At 42.6% G+C, this 16,476-nt stretch overlaps 1 protein-coding gene across 3 annotated transcripts in view; it reads right to left on the reverse strand.

The window, feature by feature from the left end:
• Window positions 1–16,476, reverse strand: part of OXR1 (oxidation resistance 1) — a 297,516-nt gene that overhangs the window by 153,875 nt on the left and 127,165 nt on the right. For 2 of the 3 annotated variants that reach the window (XM_033000142.2, XM_033000138.2), the window contains exon 2: window positions 5,802–5,967. The exons of the other annotated variant lie outside the window; for it this stretch is intronic. In XM_033000142.2, coding sequence (XP_032856033.2) covers window positions 5,802–5,860 — 59 coding nt within the window. In that variant the 5' untranslated portion in view covers window positions 5,861–5,967. The remainder of the gene's footprint in view (window positions 1–5,801; window positions 5,968–16,476) is intronic. 3 annotated transcript variants of the gene reach the window in all.

Genomic DNA, 16,476 nt, shown 5'->3' on the forward strand with positions numbered 1-16,476 from the left:
CTGATGGGTGTACATATGTCCCGTGTTAGACATTTCTGTGCTCTGCCCCAGAGGAAGACAGACAGTAGGTGAGTTGAAATAAATTACACAAATTGAAAAATACCATTATGATTTATATTCTCAAGTATTTTGTGAACACATTCTTCACTACCAAAGCTGTTTGAAGAACAATCCAATTAATACAGCTGTGAATTACAGTGTGGAGGTAGCTAATAAAATAGCCTGCTGCACTGTGAGGAATACCAGATCATTGTTACAAATACACTGGTTATTACAAATATACTGTGTCTATTCTTCTAGAATCACATAGCAATAAATGGATAATACCTGTCATCTGAGCAGTAAAAATGTCACACGGCCTTTTTCAGGAGACATGATTAATAAAAGACTCGGTTGTAATGCCTATAGTAAATTAATGTCTGAAAAGTTATCTACTCTTGCAATCCAGAATAATTTGAATGTAAGACTTCCAGAGTCATAGGTACTCGAGTACTAAAATTAAAGAACAGGAGCATGAAAGACAAGCAAGTGAACATAATACTGTAAAACTGTTCTTGAGAGACCCTGGTGACAGTGCTTTTGCTGCCAGGAAAGACAGAAAGATACAAGGTTTGAATTAATCCAGACTGCAATAACAGGGTCAGAGTAGGACACAGGTTCAAGTAAGGACACAACTTCATAGGAAAGACTTGACAAATCAAGCAACTTACTCAAATACATCTTCTTTCAGCCCGTATATTGATGCAGTCATGGCTGGCAAATAGTTTGAAAAAACACTGCAGCCTTTGAACTGCATCTTCACTAGACCACCAGGTCTTGCAAAGAAAGACTGAGTTCTGTGTATATTTTGAAGCCAAGAGAATGAATTCACTGTAAGCCTGACCCTTTTCCAAACCCCTGCTTTATTACTAGCTTTGTGTTGAATTTTGTTTTGTTGTTTTTTTTTTTTTTTTTTTTTTTTTTTTTTTTTTTTTGTTTTTTGTTTTGTTTTTTTTTTTTTTTATATTAAAGCTGCATAGTTGGTCTGAAACAGGATTTATCGTTTGACAGAAAGGAATCTGAATGCACAATGCCTCAGGATCTCATTCCTCCTTCTTGCTTTGTTTCTGGCTGTCTGCTTGTAGAAAAACAAATAAAGGATATAAGAAATACTGTGGCAAATCTTTCTTATCTTTTACTCTGTATTGTGTAGCAGCCTTCAACTAACTTTTCAACAACAGGCAACACAGGTCTTTCAATATTGCCTGGCACGACCCAAACTGATGCTGCTGCAGACAGCCAGAAGATGGCATGCCAGTAAGGATTTCAGAGTCATCACTGTATTAGTTGGGCTTGGAAATGCATATGTGATAGCAAGGAAAAAGTCCTAACTTGACTGGGATCTAAAGTAGAAAGGGAAAAAATTTCATCTTCTGCAGCTATCCTTAAATTATAGGAGCTCCTTAGGACGGAAAACTATGCAACAAAAAAGCCTTGGAGAGGTGTGAAACCCCAAATTGGCCACTACTCTTGTCTTCTGGCTACTGGCAGCTTCTGTGAAGTATGGTTGTGCTCTCTCACTTGGGTGTTAAAACAGACAGGCACCTTCACAGCAGAAGCAGTAAGTTCAAAGGAGAGGCTAACATGGAATGTCTATGAAGGCCCGACTGTTGATAATTAATTGAGACAACCTATCCCGGGTTGAAGTTCAAGCAGGGCCAGAGGAGGGGGTTATTCAACTGCTGCTGACTGGATCTGGAAATGCCATGTTTGCATGGCACGTGGCTGAGCAGCACCTCCTTTTTAGATAACCCTGTTCAAACACAATTTGAACTACTCAACTGCACTATTGATAATAATCCATTAAAACCCCATTTGCTCCATCTATGTCTTGCTGTATTTTCCTGGAACAGATGTCGCTCACCCCACTAACTCCAGCCGTCTCTACACAGTCACTCCTTGGTGCCTCTAACCTACCGGGAAGAGGCACAAAGCCCAAATCTGCCTCTCAGCATCCTGCCAGTTACCAACCGCAGAGGATTTGCTCATTTAGCTAATCCATGAGGAATGTGCATCTCCAAACTGTGTGACGTGACATACCTGTAGGTAGATACACTGACTAGCTTTTGAACTTGTGCTTTATTTCTCTTTCCATCCTCTGCATACAACTGCAAATTTTTCTACTGCATCTTGGAACCAGCCTAACAGACGGCTCCAGTTTTTACCTCCTCCTGACCAGCTGGTGTCATACACTCCCCAGCAACACCTCCCAGGAATGGGTCACTCTGAACAGATTATTACCATTTCCCTCAAAAAGAAAATGTGGTCAGGTGGTCAGGTGTTTGGGCATTGACCACCAAGTGCTCTGGGCAGTCCATACATATGGGAAGTCCTAAAATCCTGGGCCTAGTGAATTCCCTGGGAAGTCTGATGTGGATTTTATGAGCATTAGGATTTCGTCCCTGGCATTCACTATCACAAACCTATTCCATTCCTAATACGATCCATGTACTTTTTCATGTTATAATTGCAAACTCAATTTTTGTAAAGCAGCATCTAAAAAAAATACTGCATTATTATCTAAACAGATCTTGAAAACACCTAAAATAAGCATAGCTGGCAGTCCAGTCTGAAAAAAAAAGGGAAAAAAAAAATAGCGTTTAAACCATTTATGGTGGAAATAAACAAGCATACAAAGCATCCCAGGGGCTGGGAATCTGTACAATTCAGCCTTTGTGAATTTCTAAGTAAAAATCCCTTACTGCAACAAAGATTTGGAGGAAAGCCTACCTCATTCTTATCTACTGAATACAAAAAAACTCCCTGTGCCCCTTGTGACTATCGCAGAGATTTTACTACACAGTTAATAGGAAGTAAAATCATTCATTTGAAGAGTGATGCTTATGCTTCAGAGATGCATTTAGTATTTCTGAATGCCCAGAAGAGCAGGTTATGAATTTGATTTCTTTGTAGCAAGAAATGTTATTTAAACTGATGTCGACAGCCAAGATTTATCTGATTCTGGAAAAAAAAAAAGTAAACTTCTGTTTTCAACACAGCACTTCAAAGGTCTGACAATTTAAACACAGGAGAAGGCCTAATCCCCTAGCGACTGCACAGAATAGCCCCCAAAACTGTTACTCTCTTCCCTTCTGGACACACTGTCCACCCCAGCCTCCGCACAAATCTGCATTTGCACATAACTGGCATTTTTTGGCTGCTGTGGCAATTTGAAAGGATCAGGTAAAAGGCTTGTGGTCTGCAGTCAGGCTCCATTTACGCTCTGAGGCTCCTCCTGAAAGCAATGCCATAGACGGCTCCTGGAAAATCTTTTGTTTAATGCTCTTGAATACCACATGCAGCTTTGGCCATCCCATGCCAAAAAGAAGATAATAGGATTAGACTGATACAGACAAAAAACACCCGTGATGACGATGAGTCAGTTCCTCATGGGGAAAGACAAAACAGACTGAGGGAAGGAGGTGTCAGCGTGGGACCAGCACAGGGACCTCTACAGCCATCAGGCATGGGAAAGGGGAGCAGCAAATGAGTTTACACTGTGGGAGATTTAAGAAGCACCAAATGAAGGCAAGCAGCAAGTTTGAAATAAACACGACAAAGTACTCCTTTGAACGTTATATAATTGCACGACAGAAATAATTGGGCAGGCCAGGGATATTGCTCCATACAAAAAGAATTACATGAGTCAGGCAGAAAACATCCATTGGGGCTGCAAAGCATGCAGGTATTTCAGCAAACAAATTCCTTGAGCCAAGGACTGCTGGAAGATGGAGGGGTTTCACAGGGAAAAAGCCACTCGGTGCATGCTCTGTCTCTTGTATTATCCCTAAGTATCCACCACTATGTAAATATTACATAAAACTGAAGGCAACATACTTGCAATTCAAATCTGAATTGGTCATTATGAATTGGTGTCCTGGGTTGAGTGAATGGTGGAGTTTTTTTGGTGGCAGGGGAGGGGGCTATTGGGGCGGCCCCCTGTGAGAAGCTTCTCGAAGCTCCCCCAGCTCCAAGTCAGCTCCACTTCTGTTTGGAAAACTGAGCCAATCAGCTGCGCCTCTGCGATAACGTATTTAAGAAGGGACGTGGTGATGGGCAGTCGGACTTGTGAGGAGGAGTTGCTGCAGCTGCATGAACACCAAGGTCAGTGGAGGAACAGAGGAAGAAAGGAGGGGGGAGGTGTGCCGGAGCAGAGACCCCCCCCTGTATCCTGTGGTGAGACGGCAGGGTGGCCCCCCCCTGCCACCCATGAAGATCTACGGTGGAGCAGACATTGATTTATGGCCTGTGGCTTCTGCTTGCATAATCAAGATACTGTGCCCGAAGAAGGCCGGGGTCTCATGGGAAAAGGTAGCCCCGCTGCTGTAATTCAGCACTGGGAGGATTTCAGCATGTGGGGGAGTCCCACGCCGGAGCAGCTCGGGAAGGGCTGCAGCCTGTGAGGGAATCCAGTCAGAGGAAGTTAGTGACCCATGACGGAGCAGTGTGGGGAACGCTGCAGCCCATGGGAGGAATTCATGTCGGAGAAAGTTTGTGAAGGACTGTCTCCTGTGAGAGGGCGACCACGACGGAGCAGGAGGAACAAGTTCCGGACACTCGCCTCACCGAAGATAAGGAAAGTGGCAGCACTGACTGCACCCCCCATTCCCTGCCCCTGCGCCACTGGGGGAGGAGGTAGAGATATCGGGAGCAGAGCTGAGCCCGGGAAGAAGGGAGGGGTGGGGGGAAGGTGTTCTCAAGATGTGGCAATGCTTCTCACTGTCCTACTCTGTTATGTGTTGTTAGTGTCTGTAATAAATGTATGTTCTTTTTTTTCTTCCCCTAATGAGTCTGCCTCTTGCTCGTGATCATAAAGGGGAATTTTTCCCCATCTCAGTCCTATCTTGAACCCCAAGCCTGGCTCTCTGTCCCTTCTCATTGCCGGAGGGGAAGGGAGAGAGAGCTGCTGCATTGTGGTTGGCTGCCAACCAGGCCTAAACCACGACAATTGGAGAGGGAAACAAAACCAACCACAGCAAAGCAGCTAGAAAATGGAACACCACTAAAATCGATGTCTGTCAGAAGACAAACAAAAAAAAAAACACAGAAAAGCCCTTCAGACTGTTACTTTACGTGTTGATCATGCAGCAGAGTTTTCTGATAATGTAAGCAGCTTTTGAGATCATTTGATGGCAGAAAACAAAAACAAGACAACCTTCACACATTATAAAAGGATTAAGAATGAATTCACACCTACACATCCCAAAAAACAATTCAAAGTGGCAGGTATGTATCAAGAACACAACATTCAGCCCATCTTCAGGAAAGAATACAGTGCAAGCACAAGAGCTATGTGCAAAAATATAGTGACATTTCAACATCGTATTTCACGCTATATCCCCTGCGTGTGTATTTGAGCATGCAGAACAAACACACAAAACAGTCTTTTCTGTTCCTTACATACACTATCAAAAATTAGCATGCAAATTAAAGACATGAGAGTTGTTGATTGTCGGAGTACCAGAAAGTAAACCAAAACCACCCTCTCTCCACTTCCCAGTCAACATTGTGGAAGTAGTCCCACCGCATGCAGGAAAGCTGCCACCATCCCTCATTCTGCAAGAAAAGACAATGACAAACCAGAAGTTTCCACCAGGCTTCAGGGAAGAAGATGAAGAGTATCTAAATGGCAGAAAAATTGTTTTTGTGATATGTGGAACAGGCAATCCACACCCTTTTAAGAAGATTTATAGACAATGCTGGCACCTCATGTGTTTCAAGGGCACATCACAAAATAAAGACTTATGAAAATTAACACAAACCTTGTGATTATTCCTGGGAGCATGACAGCACTGCTACAGGTAAACCCTTGGAGGACCATTTACAGAAGACATATAGATTGATTGCTGCCAGGTTACATCCATGAACTCCAAGCGGGAGAATCCAGAATCCACTTGTGGTTCAGGTGTGACAAGGCATTCTCACTGCCTGGGAGAGAAGCGTTAGTGAGTCCACGGGCAAAGGAGTCAAAGTGCTCCACACACCAAAGATGGGCCTGGAGATGTACATCTGCAGGAGAATGAGGCATGGCAGAAGTGGGGAGAGAGGTGATGATGATGATGGAGAGGAAGATGGCAGCAGTCATGCTAAATATATAATGTAACTCAGATAGTCACAGCATATACAATTCATGCTTTTTTTCCTGCCTAAGCTTTTCTTAAGGATTAAGAGCTCAAGATCATATGGCTTCGCCATCACTGTATAATATTTTACAGCTGCTTTGCATGGTGGAAGTAATATGCTCTGCAACTAGGATGTGTGTTTTGTCATGGATGAGAATTTCTTCATCTTTTCCTGTGGGATTTTGAGAGGGTGGGTTGCAATGCTGTACTATTTGCTGACAGTTATCTTGATTCTGGACATGTTTTAGAAGAGATGTGTAGAGTAAATTACTATTTTGAATCTTGCTATTTTGTTAATAGCTGCTATACTGTTATTTAAATAACTCCCACTAGTTCCATTTTCACAAAAGCTCTTCCAATGCTTTATGCAAATCTACTTTAGTACAATTTGCACGGGCCTACGAAATTTCCAGCTCTGTCATATTCAGCACAGAAAAATTTTGCATAATGGTTTTAAAGTGACAATAATTTCTATTTCATTCTTATTTGTCTCATTAATGCTGTAGCATTATATCTAATGCAACTTTATTTATATGGTTGGATTCAAACTGTCCAAACTATTTTCAGGTTGTATCACTAAGGAAAGTCTTTACTTCACCTGATTAGAAAGGGCTATTTCCAAAATCTCTTTATTATAGGCTATGCAACCAGCACCCAGATTCTACTCCCCTGAAAATTACTGTGAGATTTTTACACATCCTATATTATGCAGGACTACATCCTATATTACCATCTTCTCTCTCCCAAACACTAAATCCAGAGTTTTCAAAGGCAGCTATAGCCAGTGGTCTGGGAGCTGCAATGGCATACCCTGAGACAGATGGAATACCTCCACCTATAGTGAAGCCATATAAACTCGTAGCATTTTTCGATATAATTAACTGTCATAATATCAGCTATGTTCTGTGATGACTGAAAGTAATTTATAAATCAACAAAGATGTTTTATCCATAGCCTTTAATTTAGGCAGTTGCATTTACATCGCTGATTCCAACCCTAGGCTTGACTGTTTCCTGAGCTGTTTACAAGTCAGCTGTAACATCCCAGGGCACGTAACGTTCCTGAGTTTGCTATAGCATATGCAGTCATAACACGCATATATTTATGTAGTCAAATCTGGAAGCAAAAGGGCCTTTTAACTTCTCAAAGAGACAGCAGAGGAGGTGGGAAGTTACAATACTTACAGTACCACAGATTTGTGTGTTCTTGTTCTACCATCTCAACAAATAAACATCAGTGCAGCAGGCAACTGCAACTCAGGTTGGAAGAACATGCTATGGATATGCTTGTCCTAAGATATGGAAGTGCAAATCTGCACATTCTTCTGCCTTGCCCAGTAGCTCGTAGAACTCAAAACGTACACAGTGAAACAACTTAAAGACTACTTTCAAAATGTAAAACCAATTTATACATCATTATTATCTTTATCCCACAAGGCACACATGGCATAAGACATTCTGATCTCATCACTGAAAATTCAGTGAGTTGTAAAGGTATTTTGTGAAAGGGGAAAGGATAATAAAAAAACAGTGACTGAGACTCAGCCAGGAGCATCTCAGCCCAGGCAGATACAACAGCCCATCAGCTGCAATGCCTCCAGGCAGGTGGGGACCTTCTGGTCTGGCCTTTCTCGTGCAGCTGGGCAGCCTGCTCTGTCACGCCATGACATGCCACTGCCACATTACACAGTGCTGCCTGGCAGTCGTGCACGCCAGTCCTGGTACCAGAGGTACAGCAAGCAAGAGAGGGCCCAACTTTAGTCTGAGCATTAGGACATGCTACAGCGACTGTAAAGACCACACTCTGTGACCTGCCACCAGACCATGGGGCTGAGGAAAGGGGTGAAGCCAGGGCAGCAGAAGACAAGTCTAACAGGGAACTATCCAAACTCTCCTCATGCTCCTTCCCAAACAGAGTCTCCCCTCCTCTTCCTAGAGCCACAGGACTCATCCTCACACTGAGATTCGAAGTGCCCTTTGGGCAAAGCTGTCTTCTTCCCACCTGGCATGGGGGCTACGGGGCTACACTGTGAAAACCACTGTTGCTGTTTCACTTTTCTAAGAACCAGGCACAGCACATTGCACAGATGTTAGGATTGAAAAAATATCTAGTACCTATAAGTCTTTGGAAGTACCTACTTGTCTTCACTGAATACAGGTCAATGACAAGCCTGGACAAAGGCTGGCAACTTAAACTGTAAGCCAAACAGTACCTATCTTAGGCAAGTAAGTTATCCAATTTGTACAAATACCTTGTCTTGGTACTTTTGCAATATAGGTTAGCCTTAAAATAATGATTACATAGATTTGCAACGGGTGCATAATATATTATTCCATAAGTCCTCACAGGACAAAAAGCAACTGTTATAAAATGAAGCAATTAACTCCAACTCACAAAGGGCAGAGTCATGTTACAGTGGAGACAGAAGCTGTTCCTTAAGGAGACTAAACCATCTAGCATTTCTCCTTGCTATGAACATAAACTGGTTCTTAGTTCTCTGCAGGATACAATAATAACAGATAAATCTCTGTGGAAGCACCTAACTTAAAATCATAGATTCATAGAATTGTTTAGGTTGGAAAAGAGCTTTAAGATCATCAAGTCCAACTGTTAACCTAACACCACCACTGAACCATCTCCCTAAGCACCACATCTATGTGTCTTTTAAATACCTCCAGGGATGGTGACTCAACCACTTCCCTGGGCAGTCTGTTCCAGTGCTTGATAACCATTTCAGTGAAGAAATTTTTCCTAATATCCAATCTAAACCTCCTCTGGTACAACTTGAGGCCATCTCCTCTTGTCCTATAGCTTGTTACTTGGGAGAAGAGACCAACACCCACATCACTACAACCTCTCTTCAGATAGTTGTGGAGAGTGATAATGTCTCCCCTGAGCCTCCTTTTCTCTAGGCTAAACAAGCCCAGTCCCCTCAGCCGCTCCTCATAAGACTTGTTCCCTACACCCTTCACCAGCTTTGCTGCCCTTTGGACATGCTCCATCACCTCAATGCCATTCTTGTAGTGAGGAGCCCAAAACTGAACACAGTATTCGAATTGCAGCCTCACCAGTGACAAGTACAGGCAGCAAGTCAAAGGCAAGTTAGAAACTACATGAGATGAGAAAGCTTTCATCATCACAGCCAAAGGAGAATTTTGGTTTTGCCTTTCAACTCATGCATAACTCAAGTATTTTGAATAGTAAGTACAATTTTAGCATTTTAATTAAATGTGCAGAAAATATCCAGGTTGTGTAAAATGAGTTTTATATTGGTTGGCTTTTTTGACTAATATTTGATATATACACCACACCTTCCACTGAAAATATGCTAATCCAAGCTACTGTTTCCTGATGAAGTTTCACTGGGCACTAGCCATACAGGTTTGAAAAAGTGCTTGTCTTGTTCTTTTTGTATTTCTGATTCATAAATCAGGTTATCAAAGGTTATATACCAGATAAGAAAGAAACGTCTTCAAAGATCCAGGAATATTTTGTACTTAAACAAGACAAAATTATCCTCCCACCCTTCTGGCAGGAGACCTTCCTGCTCTAAGCATTTAGCTCTGACTAACTCCAACCAGCTTTCTCTTTTCACCCAGGGTCAGTAACATGGCAGAGCAGTTACCAGCATTTCCTTCAGAGCTCCAGGAACAGCCCAGAGGGCTCGCTGGGGATGCCAGCCCATACTCTATTCACTCAGACACTGCAGCCACACAGTAAATAGAGAGCCAGAGCCTTGTTAAGGTCCCGTCGATGCAATTAGAAAATGGGAAGAGTGTTAATTGCACCTATTGAGAAAATGCTATCTCAAGCATATATGTTTTCATGCCTTGTCATCTCAAAAAGTAAGCAAAGCCACTTGACAAGCTGGTTAATAACAGGTTGTACTAAGAGAATCTATATATAAAGGAGAAACATACATCTGAACAGATAGGTTGTGAAATAGTGCCTACTTATTTAAAAACAAATGGAAAACCCACACAACTATTTTGTTTCTCAGTTCTGTGGTAGTAGGAGGAACAGTTTTAACAACTTTTTACTTTGTGCCCACAAGAGTGTAGAGGTTGTAAAGACATTTCTTTACATCTTCACCCTCCAAGCACAGCCCACAAGCACTTATGATAGACTGCCTTGGTCGCAGAAGGGACCGTGCATCGGGGGAAGCTCTGTTGCACAGAGCAGCAGGAGCCGCAGGAGCAAGAACCAGGGAATGAGCGTCACCAAGAGAGAATGAAGTGGCTCAGGCAAGCACGGACATTAGGTTCAACCTGTACCCAAACAAATATATTCTGAGGACAACAAACTGTGGTAAAAAAAAAGGAAAAATAAACCTCTTCGAGAACATGAAAGTTTTTTATATTATGAGAATGTTTGAGGTTTCAACAGTAATTTCAACATCCCCTAACTGTGGGGACAGAAAATAAATGTGACATGATCACAGTGAAAATTCCCAATCTGAGTAAATTTTAGGTCTGCAGAGCTGTAAGCAGGAGGCAATGCTGGTATCTATCCTACGCTAAGCATGTATTTTTTATTTGGATATTGTCTTGCAATGGACTATGCCTACGAACTTCATCAGTGCCATGAAGGATCTCTTCATTCCCATCAGTGCAGTTTTCTCCTCATCCTAGCTTTTGTTTTAAACTAAGAATTATGATAGACAATTTTTCTTTTCAAGTTTCCTTATGAATGAAATTCCCTCTTGCCTCTTAAGAAGACATAGTACTGGGTCCTTTCAGGTCCTCCCCTGTAATCCTGTTTTCTGTTCCTGTTATCAAGCCCCTGTGCTTTGATGACCCAATGATCAAAGCATATCACAGGCTGCTGGAAGCCGTTGGAGATTTAGATAATAGATTTCCGCCATTTTAAAATACCCGTCTTCAATAAAAATGTCACCATTCCTTTTGATTTGCCCATTTACTGAATGTAAAGGCAGTTCTAGACTACACAAAATGTTGCCACTACCAGATCTCCTGCTGGACAAGGCAGCAAGTGCCCGGAGTGCTGTGTCCATGCACAGTGCCACGACTGTGGGCTGCTGGGGGGGGCAGAGGCGTCCCCATGGCCCGGGTTCCAAGCAGACAGGGTGGGCGTTCCACTACAACTGTGGCAGACTAAATACATAGCCTAATACTTAGGTAGTGCAGATTTGTATAAAGATATAGGATCGAAAAGCATGCATTTAAAAAGATTTATGCATTTTCTAATACTGAATAACACAAGATAGTTTTCAGTCTTTCCTATCACAAAAATATATACCCTGTTTCTACACCACTTAGCAAAACTTTAAAATTAGGAAAGGAAATTGCCTAAGAAAGGAAGGGACTCTTTATTTTATATCCATACTAATTATACCAATATTATTGAAAAAGATTTTTAAAATACAGCAAAGTTCATTTTGTTAGGTACAGACTGAAGGCTTCATTTTTAAGTTATGTGTTTAATAAACTCACCTTGACATCAAGTACTGCAGTTATCAAGTTTGTCAGTATTTTCTCAGAAGCTGAACTTTCTTCTGACAAGCATTGCCAGTCAATTAAATTAAAGTAGAGCAGCACGATGAAGTGTGTTACTGCTCAGTCTTTAATAAACCACCTGTGTATTTCTGAGTCTCTCCCAGCTTCCCGACAGGGGCCCTGATTCAGCCACATCCTTAGGTCCCTGCCTGACATGGAGACTACCAGCAAGGTGGCTCAGCTGCCTCCGCCCTGGGAAAGAGGTGACCATCAATACATAGCATGGTTTATCAACAGATACCACTCACTTTTTTTTTTTTTTTTTTTTTTTTTTTTTTTTTTTTTTTTTTTAATGTGCAATGTTTTGCTAGGTTTCTGTGGCTCCAGGTTTCTTTTTAGTGGCAGGGGAGGGGGCTACAGCTTCTGTGAGAAGCTTGTTGAAGCTCCCCTGGCTCCAAGTCAGACCCACCTCTGGCCGGGGCCAAGCCAATCGGCGATGGTGGCTGCGCCTCTGCAAGAATATATTTAAGAAGGGGAACCTGAGAGGGGGTCGGGACTTGTAAGGGAGAGTTACAAGAAGGGTGAACACCCAGGTCAGTGGAAAGAAGGAGGAGGATGGGGAGGGTGTGGGGGGGAGGTGTGAAGGGACAGAGACCCCTGTATCCAGCGGTGAGAGGGACGGCCGCCCACTCTGCCACCCATGGAGGTCTGCGGTGGAGTAGAGGCTGACCTGAAGCCTGTGGAGAAAGCCACTCTAGGGCAGGCAGCTGCGTTTAAAATAAGCCGGGACCCTGAGGGGAGAAGCGGTTCCTGTGGTTGTAGTTGGGCGCTGGGAGGGCTGCAGCACACGGGGGTGACCCACGGCGGAGCAGCTCGGGAACGGCTCCATCCCATGGGGAGGACTCGTGCCAGAGAAGGTTCATGGAGAGCTGTCTGCTGTGAGAGGGGAGCCACATGGAGCAGGGGAGGAATGTGCGGCGTTCACCCCACCTCCTGAGAAGGAAGGAGAAGCGAGCTGACTGTAACCCCCATCCCCTGCCCCCTGTGCCGTGGGGAGAGAAGGTAGAGAGATCAGGAGCAGGGCTGAGCCCGGGAAGAAAGGAGGGGTGGACGGAGGTGTTTTTCGATGTGGTGGCATTTCTCACTGTTCCACTTTGTTAAGTGTTGTCTTTGTTAGCATTTGAATTACAGTGAAGTTTTCTTTCCCTAAGGAGTCTATCTTTTGCTCATGACCATAATGGGTGAGCTACTCCTCCCTGTCCTTAGATGGATTCTTTGAGACATATCTGCTTCATTTTCTTCTTCCCATTCCTGATAGGGGGAAGGGGTGAGTGAAAAGCTGTGTGGTGCTCAGTTGCCCTCTGGGCTCAAATCATGACAGATGTAAATCTCTGGCTGTCAATTTGAATGTCAATAGTAAAAGAAAGATCAGCTTTGCAGGAGTTAAGGTACCAGGACTCCTTTCGGCATCCTAGTATGGCAGAACCATATTACCTGAACCAGCTGTGGAAGCAGGTCACGTCTTGACAAGGATCAGTTGGCTCAGGAGGCACACTCACATGTTGAGATTCAAGAGAAGACAGATAGCATCCTCCTGTAGAGTTATCTACCAAGCCACTACACCATAAAACTACTTAAATATCAAAAATCTTTATTTATGTTGCAGACCATCTAGAAGCCTTGTATGAAATAGCATTAATAAACACAAAATAGTTGATGCCTGAGAGTGCCCAGGATGGTACAAGCCTGCTCAGATCCTTCCCTTAAGGCTTAGCTCCTCATAAGCAAAATGTTCCCATGTAACACCAAAGCAAAATGATCCCTCAGCTTTTTCCTCACTTTCTTTAAGGATGCATTTTGCATCTGTGCTCACATGCTTGAATGAACTCTTGGGTCAGCGGTGTTTGAGCTGTTGTGTCATCAAGTAACATCACTCCCTGTCACAAGCAGGAGGAGGAATTTTGGTACCACGGCTCCTGGTTCTGCACATTGCAGTAACCATAGGTGTTTTATTCTTTCCTTCTCAGAGATTTACAGATGAGCCGCTTGACTTTTAGGGACAGTTACCACTACAACCTTGGTGGACCGAGCAGGGAGGAATGTGCTCTCAGCAAGAAGTTATGAGAAGATACCAAGAAGGGCAGTCCTTGCAAATGCTGCAGTGACATTGCAGCAGTATGAAAGAGATAATGTAAGTTTTATCCACAGATCGGGTATCTTCTTAACCTATCAGCTGCAGATGAGGGGGAGGCACTGAGGAAGAGAAAGGAAAAACAGGAAGGCAGGGGAAGACTAGCAGCAGTCCCAGGCAGCCACCTACGCTTCTGAGGTGGCAGTAATGGCTGTCAGCCCCTGCTGCCCGGGCTGCAGCTCATGCCCAGATACACTACGAGGAACACCACCACTGCTTATTCTTCTTTGCCTCTGCAGGTGGAACTTACAGGCAGCACATACTGAGATTCAAGAAGACAACCTAAAACCATAATTCAGTTTCATGCTGAAGAAAGACATGTCCTCACCAGCAGAAAAGGATTACATTTACCTTGAACCACCACTTAGATTTATGCCTGTGACAAGCAACAATCTTTTCCTAATTTTTTTTTTTTTTCACTGATAATGATATAAAATAGAGTTGGACAAATATAGAAACAAGAGATTGTAGAACACAGCTGCCCTGCAGGGTTTTTTATTATTTTTTTTAAATCAATAAGCCCAGAGAGCAGAATTGCTATAAGCACTGCAGCTACATCCACTACCAGACACTAGCAATCTATAGGCATCATAGTAAATGACATTATTTAAAGAAAAAGCCAATCAAAAAGCTGTGGCTTTCCAAAGCATAGTGAGGTTTTTTTCCCCCCTTATCCCAGAATAAAGAGCACCTCAAGGCTGGTCTGGTATTGCCAGGTTAAGAGCTCCATGATCAGACATAAGCCGTGACAGGCTGCTGAACAGAGAAGATACAGGAGATGAGGAGTTAGTGTCTGACAGTATGAAAAACAGAAGCCAAGAAGAGATTTAAACACAGTTGGAAGTGATCAAAACCAGAGCCCAGAAGACAAATGAAGCCACAGCATGTTAAATGAGGCAAGTGAGTTTGGAAACATTTATGTATTTAGCTTCCTAACTAGAGCTCAGCTCCAAGGCAGAACTGTTAAACAACCACCTGATCAGAATATGTAAGAAAACAGCGTACAAGCTAAAACATGGAAGATGCATTTAGATGCATACAATAAAACTGTCAAGATTTTAGAAGTCCTACCATATAAATCAGAGGCTTTTAGTCTAAATGCAAAATAAGAATCAGTAAATCACATTTTCTTTTCAGGAAGTATTGGAAGGATTTCAAGATGTATTTAACTAATCTCACAATGTGTGTTTTTTTCCTTGGCTAATTTTCTACAAAAAGTAACTATTAGGAAATCAAAATATTATGGCTAAGCCTTGCTAATTGTTCTTATGAACAGAAAGGTAAAACCTCTCACACATGAAAAACGTAGGGAAGGATTTTGGAACATAAATCAGCAGAAACAAACGAAGACATTGGATCCTATTCCCCCCATGCACTTCAGTAGACCTCTGCATTTATCTATACTCAGTTTGATCCCAGTAAATTTGGGGCTAACTTCTTCCCATATTAGTAGCCTGCAAAAAACACTTTTTAAAACCCATGTAAGTCTTTACAGCAAACTCAAAAGAACAGAAAAGGGAAAAGGCAGCAGAGTTCCTCACTCTCCTGCCCATCCAAACTGGGCAAAGGCACTGCCTGGCACCCACACTCTGAGCCCAGATGGGAAGGGGCCAGCAGGCACGCTGTGCTCCTGCCCATTGCAGAGGTGCACGAACCGCTCTGCTCCAGCGCCGTGTGCCAGCCAGGGTCCTCTCCTGGAAACCCTGGCAGCATAAATACCCATGCCTAGCTCCTTCAGCACAGAGCTTGAAAGCTCCTGCGCTTCGTGCAGTCAAGATTTCCACTTTCCCAATAGCTTAGGCTCAAAAAATAGACTTTCTACCAAAGTCAAAACCCAGAAGAAGACAAGGTTTGGATTGGGAAATTCTTATGCTTTTCCAATTTTGTCTAAAATAATATTATCCTCTAGAAAAATGCATGGTTTTGGTAAATGAAATCCAGATCAAACTGACTTTGTTTGGCTGTAAGATTAACGCTGGGTTTGTATTTTTATAGAAATATTTTAGAGCAACACAAAGATTCATTTGGAGATACCTCAAATCAGAGAGAAAGCTTGTTCTTATTCTGCAACAGGAATATGAATTACATATAGCAGTCCAGTGTTCCATCATTACAGTCACCTCCCGCAGATCCAATCCCACAGCTTTTCCAAGATAATTGGGTGCCCAAACACTGTAGTACTCATAATTTATGTGAACAAAATACAGAGTTCCTTGACCCTCCGTTCCATTTCTTCTGCAGTATATACTGCAGAAAAAAATTGTTTTGGGATTCAGTAATTCATAAAAGTACACATATTCTGAGAATATAAAGCTTTTAATGTTAATATGGTAGAAATTAGTCATCTGCTTCTATAAAAAAGTAGGATATGTAACATAGAAGTGGAGAAAGGGTAGACACAGTATTTTATGTATGCGAACTGACCTCTTCATCTGTGCTGCAGCTATTGCACTTCATCTTTACAGAGTGCTGAGAAACCAAGAAGTTACATAACTTAGTAAAAAGCTGATAGGGCCAGTGACATCTCAAATCCCACTGTGTGAAAATTAATTACAAGATGTGAAAAGAAAAAAAACCTCTTAGGAACCAAAATCTCCATCCCATAATATATCCCTATATATATGTCTATTTTTAAATAAGAATGATCAACAAAACTTTAAAGAAAAAG

The sequence above is a fragment of the Tyto alba genome, unplaced genomic scaffold (assembly GCF_018691265.1).
Source record: "Tyto alba isolate M040663 unplaced genomic scaffold, T.alba_DEE_v4.0 Super-Scaffold_9, whole genome shotgun sequence".
NCBI lineage: Eukaryota > Metazoa > Chordata > Aves > Strigiformes > Tytonidae > Tyto > Tyto alba.